Source organism: Miscanthus floridulus, chromosome 2, assembly GCF_019320115.1.
Source record: "Miscanthus floridulus cultivar M001 chromosome 2, ASM1932011v1, whole genome shotgun sequence".
Lineage (NCBI taxonomy): Eukaryota > Viridiplantae > Streptophyta > Magnoliopsida > Poales > Poaceae > Miscanthus > Miscanthus floridulus.
In genome coordinates, this window is record NC_089581.1 from 129,182,496 (window position 1) to 129,195,709 (window position 13,214).

Here is a 13,214-nt window from a genome sequence, read left to right on the forward strand (position 1 = left end):
GAAACTTTTATTGGATGATGTAAGCTTGTGAGGAGTTACAACTGTGTTTCCTTTACAAACATTGTACTGATTATGAAAACCATGCATTTATAGGATGTAGTGCAGAAAGGCACTGGAGGTTGGAAGAAGATTGTAAAAGCCTTCGGGAATGATATTTTGTTGGAAAGTGGATAAATTAACAGAGCTCACTTAGGGCAAAACGTATTTTCGGACCCATCAAAACGTCAGCTTCTAAACCGGTACGCCTTTCACTGATTTCAAATATTTCATCCTTTCACTCTCTGTTTTTATGAATGCAGTAGTACGTGTCAATTTTGTTGTATTATGCAGTATTACATGAGTCAACTGTCCACCTATCATTCTTTGTGTAAGTACTAGTGTTGTTGAACTTTATTTGATTTATTTATTGTTACCATTAAACATGAAAAGACAAAACATTATCTATGCTACAATGCTGGAGAAAATAAACGTGAGTACACTAAAGATGTTACAATTGATTAATTAGCTGTGACACTGGTCTACCCGCTTCTCCTTTGTCCTTTTACCGTAATTTGTCATGTGTACCGCTTGATGACTTGATTCCTTCTTACTGCCATTTTCTGTTATTCTTATTTCTGTTAATGTTTCAGTTAGCTGAAACATTTTATTGTCTGCCAGTATTTACCATTGCTAATAGGAGTTGTTTTGTTTTTAGTTTTGTTTTTTTCCCAGTCTTCTGGCGCCACATATTTCTTGGGGCATAATGTGGGAGATAGCAAAGCTATGGCTGAAAGGATGCAGCTTTAGTTATGTAACTGGTGTCGGGCTCAATTTTCAGGGGATGTAACACATGTTGGCACTGTCTGGATAGTGGGACGACAGTGGGTAGTCAGTTATTGAGTAGAATAATTGTAAGTAGCTGAGCGATGTCAGCACGGCTCGGTGGATTTCCTTCCATGGTTGGGATGTGAGTAAATTGTAGGTTTTGATGGGTTTTAGACTTTTAGGAAAAATATATCTGTACTGAACTTAAACAATTGAGGATAATAAAACTATAATGGAAGTATCAAACACCTGAAAAACGATTGTATTGAACCCCAGATATGCTGTTACCATAATTATGTTTCTCAACTCATGATGACTTTTGCAACTTGTATTTTCCGTTGATGTATTGGAGTCTGGAATTACATATGTTGTGGTCTAAATGGTAAAGGCTTGGGTGATTTAACAACTAATTGTTTGGTTTGCGTGTATATATTTGATTGTTCTCTTAATGCTGCCTACATGCTTGTACTGAAAATCGTGACTATGTTAGAATTATTTGCATGCATGGCTATCATATTCTTATAATTTTAATATCCTCTGTTGCTTTTCTCATGCAGGCTGTCACTGCTTCTGGCACAAAGAAAGCTGACCTGATCTTTGGTGAGATCCAATCACAGATAAAGAACAAGAACATTACGGTAGATGGGAAAGTAGTCAAATGTAAATCTCTCTCTCTCTGTATATGTATATACTTAACCCCTGGAAATTGCATGCTTTGCTCAAAATGGACCTGCAGCATGTTCATTTCTTGTGATATCACCTAGACTAATAGTAGTAGTTTGCCAAACTATTATCAAGCATGCTATTTGTGTTGGTCAACAATTTGCTCTTTGACTAATTAGTTGATCTGTTATATTTCTCACTGTTCGAGTTCTGTTGACTGCTTGCTTTGACGTGCTGTTCAGATCATTACTACAGTTACTGTTGATGAGATTGCAACTCCAGGACTGACAACCATCCTTAGCTTTGTTGTTCCTGATCAGAGGTCTGGAAAGGTAATAATCTAATTCAGTTTATTATTTCTTAAGTGGAAGGTTATTCTTCAATGTATTCATGTATTTATTTCTGGTTGTAGGTTGAGCTTCAGTATTTGCATGATTATGCTGGAGTTAATGCAGGCATTGGTCTCACAGCCAATCCTGTAGTCAACCTCTCTACTGCCTTTGGCACTAAGGCCCTTGCAGTTGGTGCAGATGTCTCACTTGATACTGCCACTGGGAACTTAACCAAATACAACGCTGGACTGAGGTTCACTCATGAAGACCTCATCGCATCCCTGACCTGTGAGTTTTCAAAGTGTGGTAATCTTATATATTTAGGCACTGTATGCGACTGTTATTTGACAACGCTTAAGCTTATTTGATACTTGTAATTTCTTTTTTATGGTTAAGTGCAAATCCCTACTTAATGCGTCTCAACTTCAAGCCGTTGTGTAGCTGGTTTAGTGCATACAAAATAGTCAAAATATTAATATATTGTCACCATGATTTCACCTTTTGAGACATTTCTCAAATGGAGTTTTTGAAAGAAGCAACTTTATAATTCTGCTGTGTGGTGCTGCTATCCTCATCTTTTGCTTTCTGTTGCAGGTTTGCAACCTTAAGTGGTCTAAAAATGTGAATGACCTTGTGAGCACACATGGGTATTCCCAAAATCAAATCATGGTGTGGAAATATCCATCCATGTCAAAGGTGAGCTTATATGTTGTGGATCTAAGTACTTAGCATCTCCTGATAGATCAGTAAGCCAGCCGTACACTGCATCCTTTGGATACAATTATAGAATGACTTCCAATCTGCGCAACACAGTCTTTCTCGGCTTGCTTCTGAAATATAATACTTTCTTTCTATGGGATGATACATTGAATTAAGTAATGCTTAAAACAGCAGTGAAACTTAAAGCAAGCAATGAAAACCAGTTGCTGTATAATACCATTGATAGCATGCTTAGTTCCACATCAGTTGATCAGTAAGAACATTGTCATATAATTGTGCCCTTTTGGTATGAGGCATCAAAAGCCCTCTATGGTGTGACTCCATATGCAGGTTATTAATTAGATTCATCTTGGGTTCCACGCCAAAGATGTAATCTTGTTTCTGTGGCCTGAGACATTGACTTACGAGCAGCTGAAAACACAATAGAAATGTAAACTAGGCAATGAAAATCACTTGCTGTGCATCGTCGACCGGTTATGTGCTTCTTAATAAACAATTTTTGTAGTGATGTCATTTGTACGGCGTAACTTATACAGTTTACCAGGGCCCATTTCTTTTTAACCTAATTTCACTAACTATTGGATTATTTGGGGGGCAGATAGGTTGCAACTCTAACCGGACATACAATGCGTGTGCTTTACCTTGCGTCGTCGCCTGATGGACAGGTAAACCCGAATACAGTTAGTTTGTACATTGTTTTAATGATGAACCCATAAACTACTATCTATCTCGTTGAGGAGAGCAGCTAAGATGGTGAGATGTAATTTGCAGACCATAGTAACAGGAGCGGGCGACGAAACTCTACGATTCTAGAACATATTTCCATCAGTTAAAACACAGGTAGGCAATAATTTCTTAAGGTTGAGAATGAATTAATGGGAGTTGTGAAAGCAGCATTCCCGACCTGGCTGTCCTCAGTCCTCCCACGGCCCCCGACGGACCGCGCAGCGCGGCATACCGCCTCCGCCACGACGTGGTCCACCAACAGTGGATACCATGGTGCTTATCTCTCTTTGATCCCATCTTCTACTAACGAATGCCTCACTCATGGATGCTTTACACCGCGTGCTCAATGATTTGCCTGTACAACAATGTTTGTTGCTAACCAAATAACCATGCCCACCTTTCTGCATGAATAGAGATGCAGAGGCACATATCTACATGACTTTTGTGCCCGTGTCTCATGACATATTACGGTTTCATGCAGTTTATTGGCCAGCCATGCTAATGTCAGCAGGTTGAAGTGTTCCTGATACAGTTTTTGGTCATGGATTCTTGACAAAGGTGATCTTACTTATTTACAATTGTACTTGTTTCCACTTATAGAGCCCTGATGACAGTATAGCACTCTACCATAAGTACAAAAAAATTATCTAGATTTCCAGTCGCCTTTCATGTTTTATCTCAGCAAGTCCCTTTTATTTCATGCACCAATGGCTTCTATTTTCAAAATTCTAGGATGGCATGAAGATGGGTAGGTCATTAGGCAACACACTTGAACCAAAAGATATGGTAGAAAGATTTGGCGCTGATGCTGTTAGGTACTTCTTGCGGGAAGTAGAATTCGGCAATGATGGGGACTATTCAGAAGACTGCTTTATCAATATAGTCAATGCTCATCTTGCTAATACAATTGGTATTCCTACTTATATTACCTTTGTTTCTAAAACATGTATATACTTTTCATGTGTGCTGAAATTGTTATGTCATTTGCCTTCTTTCTTCACTTGGTGCTCCTTGTTTGTGTTACCTATGCATCTTTACGAGAAGGGTTCCTCCAAGACCGGCAGGGATTCACAGGATGCCCTTGCTCCGTTGGTAAGATACTATCCTATCCTTTCAATTCACAGAGCTAAATATACATTGGGTTTCTGTGAAACTGCATTTACGAATTTTGTGTTTCATCTCAAGGTTGTTGTTGCGCTCAAGCTCTCCAAGATGCAAGAGTACACTGGCCGCTCTGCCCCGACCGTTATCACATAAAAATTTTGAAGAGTATCTTAGAATGAGTTGAGGCGGTTACACAAACTCTCATTCCGGCCTCTTGTTCCATAGTTTTCCTTTCATGTTGCATCTCACCGATGAATAAAATGTATGTATCAGACTGTCTCGTTTTTTCTCCATACTGCAGAGTAAGCCGCTGGCACAACATGTGGTAATAATCTTGTTATAGTGTTGTAATTGGGAGCATGTTTCTTCTAATCTTGTTTTCCTTTGAAAAGCTTCTTCTAATCTTGTTAGAAGTGCTTCTAGTTTGTTCGAGCATTTGCGTATCATTTTTTCCTTTCTGAAGAGAACAATATTTTACTCGCCTGTTTAAGCTGTCACTAATGTTTTGATGGCTGTTTGGTGAGGCTTGGTTATCACCCGTCCGAGAATTAACCTTTCCTGTGTGATCTGGTTGTAGACCCTGTCTTCTTAAGTTCCTTGTAATTGCGAACCACGAGTGCCATTATGGCAGGGGATTGTGGTTGTGGGTTGGGATATATTTGCATCGGTGTTGGTCTTGTTTGATGTGATCAGCATAGCTATGTTGGTTCAGCTCCATGATTTACAGGCCCGAGTGACCGGTGGTTCTGAGCTTCTGATACATGTTACGTTCTTGTGATAGATGGCCCTCTAAACTCCATCCACCGAATTTTTGATGTTTTGAGATTTGAAACGAGTTGATGCTTTGAAAGTGGAAATGAATCGAGTTCTTTTGAATGTTAATGAGAGCGGTGGCATAAAACAATCCACGATCTGTGCAAGTACGCCAAGACAAGCCGATTGAAGGAAAAAACCAGAAACCTATAACCCACGCATTTCGATGCGTATCTGCGACCACAAGCACACGACAAGCTAGGGAACCAGATAGGGCCGGACGAACTCGTTTTTCTTTTAAAATGAAAAAAAAAGATTTAGAATGACTTTGACTTCGTCTTGGCTCATTCAACTCGGTTTGAAGTTGATAATTCAGGAGCCTATAAATAAAATTATGCTAATTTCGAAGAAAGCTCGAAAGAAGTGTTCTTGGTTCGTTATCCAACACTAGAACCAGCATACTGCAGCTATTATTATGGGCATCTCAAGTTTCTGATAGTGTCAGTCTCATTTGCCATCTACGCAGCCCGCCTCTCACACAGAGGTAGGTCAACCCCCGCCGGAGAATCAAGGAGTCGCGGCGCCCTTACCGCTGCCGTTGGAGTGCCTGGGCTCCCACAGGATGGTTGTCTCCACGATCAGCGAGGTCACCACATACGGGTCCATGTTGCACGCTGGCCTCCTGTCCTCCAAGTAGCCTGAGGCAAACCAAGAAACCTCACAGGGTTCAGTTCAGCCACAAGAACCAACCGAAGTAGCAGAAGGCCGCACTGGAAAGAAAGAAACCGGTTCCGCTTTCTCGGTGTCGCAGGCCACCCACACAGACGCCCCGTGGTTTGCGACGCCCTTACGAGACAGGCAAGAACATGACAAAACACATGGCCGATTAGAACACGAAAGATCGTTAGCATATATAGATGCATGCATTCTGCTTGCATATATAGATGCTCATTCACCAAGAATCCAAGATTGTATCAAGGAATCTTTCGGGTACATTAATTAAATTTAACCCTGATACTTGTAGCTAGGCGTGCCATTGGTTATAGTTTATTTCATGCTTAACCTTGCCACGCAGTGGCGAATCTAGGATTTTAGCTTAGGGTATGCTGTTAAAAAATTTTCATATACAATTCGGCAAATCCATTTTAGCAATTCGATTATAATCATAAATTTTATAGTATGATTCGATACATTCAACGATTAGATTCAGACCATCCACTAAATACAATATAAATAGTTCAAATATAGGCATAAAAGAGTACCAGAGACTTACAATGCTATTTTTCTCACCGGTTTATTCGACGCTTATAAAGGGACATGAATGTCATTTTCACAATCATTCAAAAGGCTAAACAATACTTTTCTATAAAAACTTGAAGAACAAAGTTTAAATTACCATAAATATTGTAGACGAGACGTGCGAGAAATAGACGACGATCCTCCAATTCAGAGCAGGGCAGAGGGCGGCAGCCGGCAGGCACCAGGGGCCAGGGCAGCAGGGCGGCACCGACTCGACTCACCCGGTCAGGGCATCAGGCGTAGGCGATGTGTTCCTCCGTGGCTCCATACTCAAATTAGGAAACTGAAACGTCGTGTACAGAGTCGGAGACTCAGAGCGCGCATACAGGGTTCACTTGCCGAATGGACCGCGTTACATGGGCCTCCCGTCATCAAGCAATGGTGTCCAGGTATGCTTTTTCATTTTTATTTTTTATAAATACAGCGTATACACTATTTTATATAGTATATATATACTACTTGCTGCCGGTTTTGCAGGGTATGCCGGTGCATACCCGGCATACCCTGCGGCTCCGCCACTATTGCCACGGCTAAGCTTAGTCAAGTCATCAAGTGTAACGAGCCACACTTCTTGTGGCGGAGAATTTGGACTCCACAAAAGTGAAGTGTAACGCGCCACGCTTTTTGTGACGAAAACTTTGGACTCCACAATAGTGAGAAGTTGTGGCTATAAAATAAATCTACAGCATGTGAGACGGTGCTAAGAAAACATGATAGCTGAAGTGGTCAAACAGTTCAAAGAATCAAAGACTAAAGATTGCTCGGCGAGTTTGCCCATGAGCCCATGAACCAAACAAGTCCATTTAGGGGCTGCAAAACTCTTATCCAATTATTTTACTTGTAGAAAACGAAGAGAGAACATCCAACCATGCAACCCAAATGTTAAATGACTACTAGAATTGCTCAAAAAGAGTTGACCACTGCTCCATCCAATCTAAATTATAGTTTATTTTGCTTTTTTCTAGGTCAAACTTCTCTACCGCGAACAAATTTATTTTGCTTTTTTTCTTAGTCAAACTTCTCTACCGCTACAAATAGTTATGCATGCATAGGTTCATGCAGCAGGCGAGGTGATTGATGGCAGCGGGTGACCCTGGTCTGGTCTACCACACCACAGCACGGCATGCATGCACCTGCAACTGGTTAGTGCAGAGGCAGACTAGACCATGCACCTTGGGGCAACGCGCGTGGGACTCTAGAGCACGCGTCGTGCACAGGCGCGGGTGGCTGTCCGTGATGGATCAGTTCTGGATCGTACCCGTAGAAAATCGAGTCCTCACCGCTCGAGAAACACTCGAGTATGGTATAGTTTTACCAAAAAAAGGTAAAAAAGATGTGGGTATCAGGGTGTGGTATAGATAGACAATAGAGCAAAGCAAAGGGAGCCATGCCTGAACAGAGGTCACTGGCATCCTCATGGTTCAGATAATTCTAAAAAGATGTTGCGATCTCACTTCATACAAAGGTTGGCACATATTGTGGACAAGGAAGGGAAGGAAAGAAGAACACCTAGGAAAAGTTAGCCTTGGGTAGTAGGGAGTGCTTAGAAAAGCCTGAGTGGATGTCAAGTCCCAAGCACTGTGCCTAGCTCGACCACACTACGCACGTCGAGTCACTGTCACCGCATGCCCCACGGACGCCGTCAGTGTTAGGCCCACTAGCACCTTGTCCTCGCATGGCCATGACATCATGCCGTACTCGCTGTCCTCGTGCACTGTGCGCCTCTACTTTTCCTGTCCTCCGATTTGCTTTTGATACTCGCCCTCATCCCCATACTGGACCCCCTCTGTTCTTTCTTCTTTTGGGGACAAGGCTGACCGCACGCCTCCCTCATCGAGTGAACCCTCTCTCCTCTCCTTTATCCCCCCTCCGCTCGCTTATGCAGGAAGCACGCCATGGCCAGCTATATCCCCACAGCGTGAACCAGCAATATATCCCATCCATGCCATCTCCACTTTCAGTGCGCTGCGCCCTATCTACGTTCGCCACTATAAGATGTCCTTGGTCCTTCCTCTTCTCCTTCATCCTCGTCCCTCTTGAATCCGAAGCAGAGCTAAGAGATCCAGTCGTCATTGTGGAACTAGGTTCGTCTGACAGAGGTGATGGTGTAATCTGAGAAGAAAGGATTTGGTTTTCAAAGAAGTTCAAGTCTACCGTTGGTTAGTTTGGTCTTAGGGTTAGCGATGTTTTACTTCTCAGTCTCCTGTTTCTGGATCTGTTGGTCATACGCCATGTTTTGGATAATCATTATCTTGTTGTTGCTCCATTTCCCTCGTCTATCCCGACTTCTGGACTAAGCCTTGGTTGTACTAGGTTGCTCTTAACCATATAACTTTTAATCCTGGTGTAATTTAGTGTTCGGCGCTGTGTAGTCTTTCGTGTGATTCCAGATTTACAAAATGTGTTGTAGTTTTGCCTAAGAAGAGTAGATCCTAATTCGCTCTTTTGTAAACCCTCACGTTAAGAGACATACTTGTGTTGTAGTTTTTGCTCTTTCCACCTATAATGCAATCCTAGCCAATGTTGTTCTTTGAATCTAAGTGTCTTAGTTGCTTGAGCACAACTACATCAAATACTTCTTTCCACTAACATGTCATTGATTTGCTAGCCTACAATAGGCACCATGTAATGACAAACAACCTCTATGTTCGTTTACAACATTGTAATGAAAAAAGCCATGTTACATTTCCTTCCCATAGTTATCCGTTTAATGTACTAAATAGACCAACCTTTCGTACCAATGCGATAGAGAACATATTAAACATATGAGCCACCTATACCAAGCACATCAACCACAGCGAAGCACAGGCAGCAGTGGCTAGTTTGATTGGTAGGGCGCCACCAAGCGCGCATCCTTTTCTTGTACTCATTTTAGATTGGATCACTCTTTTCTCCACCCGCACGCACCAGCTAGTGACGGCGCGTATGGTTTATTGGTGTTGTGAAACGACTCCTATACGTGAACGGACGTATACGGATGAACAAATGTCTCTTCATGAGTGATTTCATCCATCAAGCATAGGATTAATGGATATGATTAGACAGTTAGTTGTAGTCCCAAAGGGCATGTCTTTTGGGAACCGTCGTGTCCCTTCATGATACCCCTCCACTTGTATAAATATATTTTTGAGATCAATGAAAGCACGAGTTCTCCCAAATCTTGTTCATTTACATTCACGTTTTAACACATTATCAACACTTTGCTCTCAAGAACAAGAGGAAGGAGAACAACGGAGGCATGTCGTATGCCTATGTACCATCACCATTCAAAAAAAGCAATGCAGGAATTGGAGTCCCTAGCATGGATCCGACGCAAGTGGACATAGAAAGAATTCAACAATCCGGTCAGAACCATCTACAACGAGTTCGTCATTGATGTTTACCTTCCTGTTGGTTACGTTTCTGCGCCCTTCGCAAGAGGTATTTTTGAGGTCGATCTGCTCTACACGTATGCTGTTGTGGTTGATCCTGATCGACGGCGTGCCTGCCCATCGACGACGGTGCCCGCGCTCCTGTGCGCCCAGGTGGCAACGCCCATGCCAGGTGACTCCGCGATCGGCTGCTCCCCGTTAGGCAACCCACGCGGCCTCCGCTCCTTATGGCCCCCAGCGCCCTGCACGGCCTCTGAGGAGTTTGACGGTTGAGGGGTTCGTGCCTACGCTCAAGTTTGGTGATCTTATCTTCAAGCTGTTCTGAATGAATGCTACTTTTGATTCCGCCAATGCGGCGATGTAATAATTTATATAATTCTGTACTATTTGTACTCTGATATTATCGTTGTATGGATGTGATATTCGACTGGAATTTGGGTAATATGATCTACCACGGTCTTATTACATTTCAACTCTGTGGATTTCCCTTCGCGGAAATTGGGGTTGTTTCAGTTGGTATCAGAGCCATACTTGACCATAGGACGAAACCCTTAGAAATGAATGATAGAATAGGACATGAATAGCCCTTCCTTCGGTTATATACCGACCCTGCATTTACTTTTATGCAAGGCTTATCTGTTAATGACCTGCTAACACCTGTTCCTTAAAACATGCAAAAGGCAACGAACGTCGACTGGCCGCCTCTAGGACCGCTACCTCTGGACCATGCCAAGCTTACCTTCGACCTATGTGAGCTCGAGGGTTTTGCGCAGACCCTCTGCCGAGTTCTCGTCATGTTAGGTGTCCCCAACGAGCTTGTCAAGGTCACCTGCACCGGGAAGCCAGCTCAGGAAGGAGGAATCGAAGGACCAATTGTCACCTCAGTCGAGTTCTCGGCTAGCACTACCTTACCTTCTGTCCCAGCTTTCACCGAGTTGACTATAGAGGACACCGTCGAGGAGGGACTGCGAGCTATCTCGCACAAGGCACTTCGCAGAGTGATGAGGGACCACTATGAGCACCTGAAGACGACCGAGTTCTGTCTACTTCCCTAGGCCCTCGACCTCAGCCTTACCCCTAGTGAGCAGAGTTTCGCAGCAGGCAAAGTTATCCTTGCTGAGGAGGATAGATGCCTTCGTGTCTCAACTATCCACCTACTAGAGCAGGACAGGTATGTGACCCAGCTAGAGCAGAGGAGACGTCAGGACCAGGCCCTCAGATGGGAGTAGCAGGAGCGAGACTCGCAGGGAGCACAGGAGCGAGCTAGTCTACTTGAGACAGTTGCCAAGCTATAGGATGAGCTCAACCATCGTGAGGAAGTCCATAGAGCCGAGGTCGATGACTTACAGGACAAAGCCACTGACCTAGGCAACAGGAACTGCTACCTCAACAGTAAGGTCTTGGAGTTGCAAAGAGAGTTGGACAACAAGAAGGCCAAGTTCAACCGCAGAGGAGACAGAGAGAGATCTAAGGGGATTGACATGCTGAAGATCCAGTCTCAAAACAAGACCATGACTCAAGATCTAGAAGAGTTCAGAAAGAAGGCCATTCGCAACCAGGGTCACCTGATCGAGGCACTCAGGCAGAACGAGTACCTATAGGACAAGTGTGAGAGGACTCAACAGGCCTAGCAGAAGTCCGATAGGAAGCGCCTTAAGGAGATGAAGGGTATGTGGGATCAGCTACCTAAGGAGATTCATAGCAAGACGAAGCCTAGGGTAGAGGAGTTTGAGTTAGCCCTGACTCGCCTCAACCTAGACACCTGCCCTACCCTACCTGGAGCCAAGCCTACTAAGGAGCTCACCGAGGCCTTAAAGTACGTGTCCCAACTTCACAAGTCTGACGAGGAGATCGAGATCGAGAACAGTCGTATCCTAGCTGCGGTATACGAGTTAGAGTAGATGACCCTGCGTGGTCATGAGTCATGTCAGTAGCTTCCATAAGTTGTACCCCATGATGTACCCCTTATGAGATGTATTATGAGACACTATGCGTAGAACGATTCTCACACGTCTTCAAGTGTAGCTACTGGAGATGATGCTATGTAATAAAACCCATGTAATGAATGTTTCGGATCTTATTGCATCTTTATGAATCTTATTGCTTCTTTGTAATGAGTGTTGGATAGCATAAATGTTTTTCTTTAAATCGTCAAAATCATGTAATCATATGAAATTATAAGCACTAATGGCATAAGCACTAAAATTCTCTATGATCCATGTTGCAGATGCCGAACCGCTGTTCTAATCGCCTAATGAATTGAGGACGTGCGCCCACCCCTGAACCAGTTGAACCCAATGGGGGACATGGTGGCAACAACCGTGGCCGTGGCTGTGGAGGGATACCCTTCCACCTGGAGAATACTCCACCGCCTGAGGAGAACATTCCTCCACCACCACCACCAAACCTGGCAGAAGTAATGGCACAACAGACCTAGCTTCTTGTAGCTCTTGTTGAAGGAGCGAACCGTCGCTAAGGAGGTCAGCAGAATGACTTCCAAAGGAAGCTAGAAGGATTTCTGAAGCTAAGGCCACCTACCTATGATGGCACTGACCCTGACCCGCTTATAGCCGATGACTGGCTCAAGGAGATGGAGAAGAAGCTTGATCTCACTACTTTCACTGATGATGAGTGTGTTGGAGCAGCCACACACCAGCTCACGGGTGCAACACGCGCCTGGTGGGACAGTTTCAGTGATTCCCATGAGGACCCTGCCCACATCTCATGGGATGGGTTCGCTGAAGCATTCACTAAGTACCACATTCCCAAGGGTATCATGGAGGCCAAGGCTGAGGAGTTCCGCAACATCAAGATGGGAAAGGACAGGGTGACTGAGTACACTACCCGTTTCACTAACCTTCTTCGCTATGCACCTCCCTATGTTGTGAACTCTGAGAAGGAGAAGCTGTACTATTATCACAAGGGACTTAACCTACACATCAAGCTGAAGTTTGGTGGTATTGAGAGTAACACATTGCGTGCTCTGGTGGATCGCTGCATCCAGATTGAGAAGGATCGTGCTAAAGCTAGAGAAGAGTACAGGGAGAGGAAGCGTAAGCCTGAGGAGTCCTTTCGTGGACGTGATCGCAAGAGGTTCTGCAGAGATGCACCCTCTAGGGAGCACTCTCGCCACAACAGGGATGACAACCCTAGATCGAGTAGGGGTAGTGGAGGCTACAATGCCAAATACTCCCGCCCTACTCAGGATCGTTACACCTAGGACCGTTATGCATAGGACCGCAACACTCAGGACCGTTTCAACCGTCCTCACTCAGCAAATGAACACCTAGCACAGAATCGCTCTGCACCAAGCACTGGAAACTAGAAGGCACCCGCGCCAACCCCTACAGGCGGTACGCCTTTCACCTGCTTTGCTTGTGGCCAACCAGGTCACAAAGCCGCTGAGTGCCCTCAGAACTTAGCTGCTCAGAAGTCTCAGCTC

At 44.1% G+C, this 13,214-nt stretch overlaps 1 protein-coding gene and 2 long non-coding RNA genes across 3 annotated transcripts; all 3 read left to right on the forward strand.

Annotated features, from left to right (window-relative positions):
* Nucleotides 1-451: 451 nt before the first annotated feature.
* On the forward strand, nt 452-2,407 carry LOC136537056 (mitochondrial outer membrane protein porin 1-like). Its single transcript, XM_066529149.1, has 6 exons — nt 452-469; nt 630-656; nt 1,362-1,442; nt 1,710-1,799; nt 1,880-2,087; nt 2,394-2,407. The coding sequence occupies exons 1-6, from the start codon at nt 452-454 to the stop codon at nt 2,405-2,407; spliced, it is 438 nt and encodes a 145-aa protein (XP_066385246.1).
* Nucleotides 2,408-2,415: 8 nt separating this feature from the next.
* LOC136529830 (uncharacterized) lies at nt 2,416-3,622 on the forward strand. The gene is made up of 3 exons (XR_010777429.1): nt 2,416-2,495; nt 3,122-3,184; nt 3,291-3,622. It is a non-coding gene; the product is annotated as an uncharacterized lncRNA (long non-coding RNA).
* Nucleotides 3,623-4,045: 423 nt separating this feature from the next.
* On the forward strand, nt 4,046-4,645 carry LOC136529837 (uncharacterized). The gene is made up of 3 exons (XR_010777433.1): nt 4,046-4,155; nt 4,290-4,337; nt 4,431-4,645. It is a non-coding gene; the product is annotated as an uncharacterized lncRNA (long non-coding RNA).
* The last annotated feature ends 8,569 nt before the right edge of the window (nt 4,646-13,214 follow it).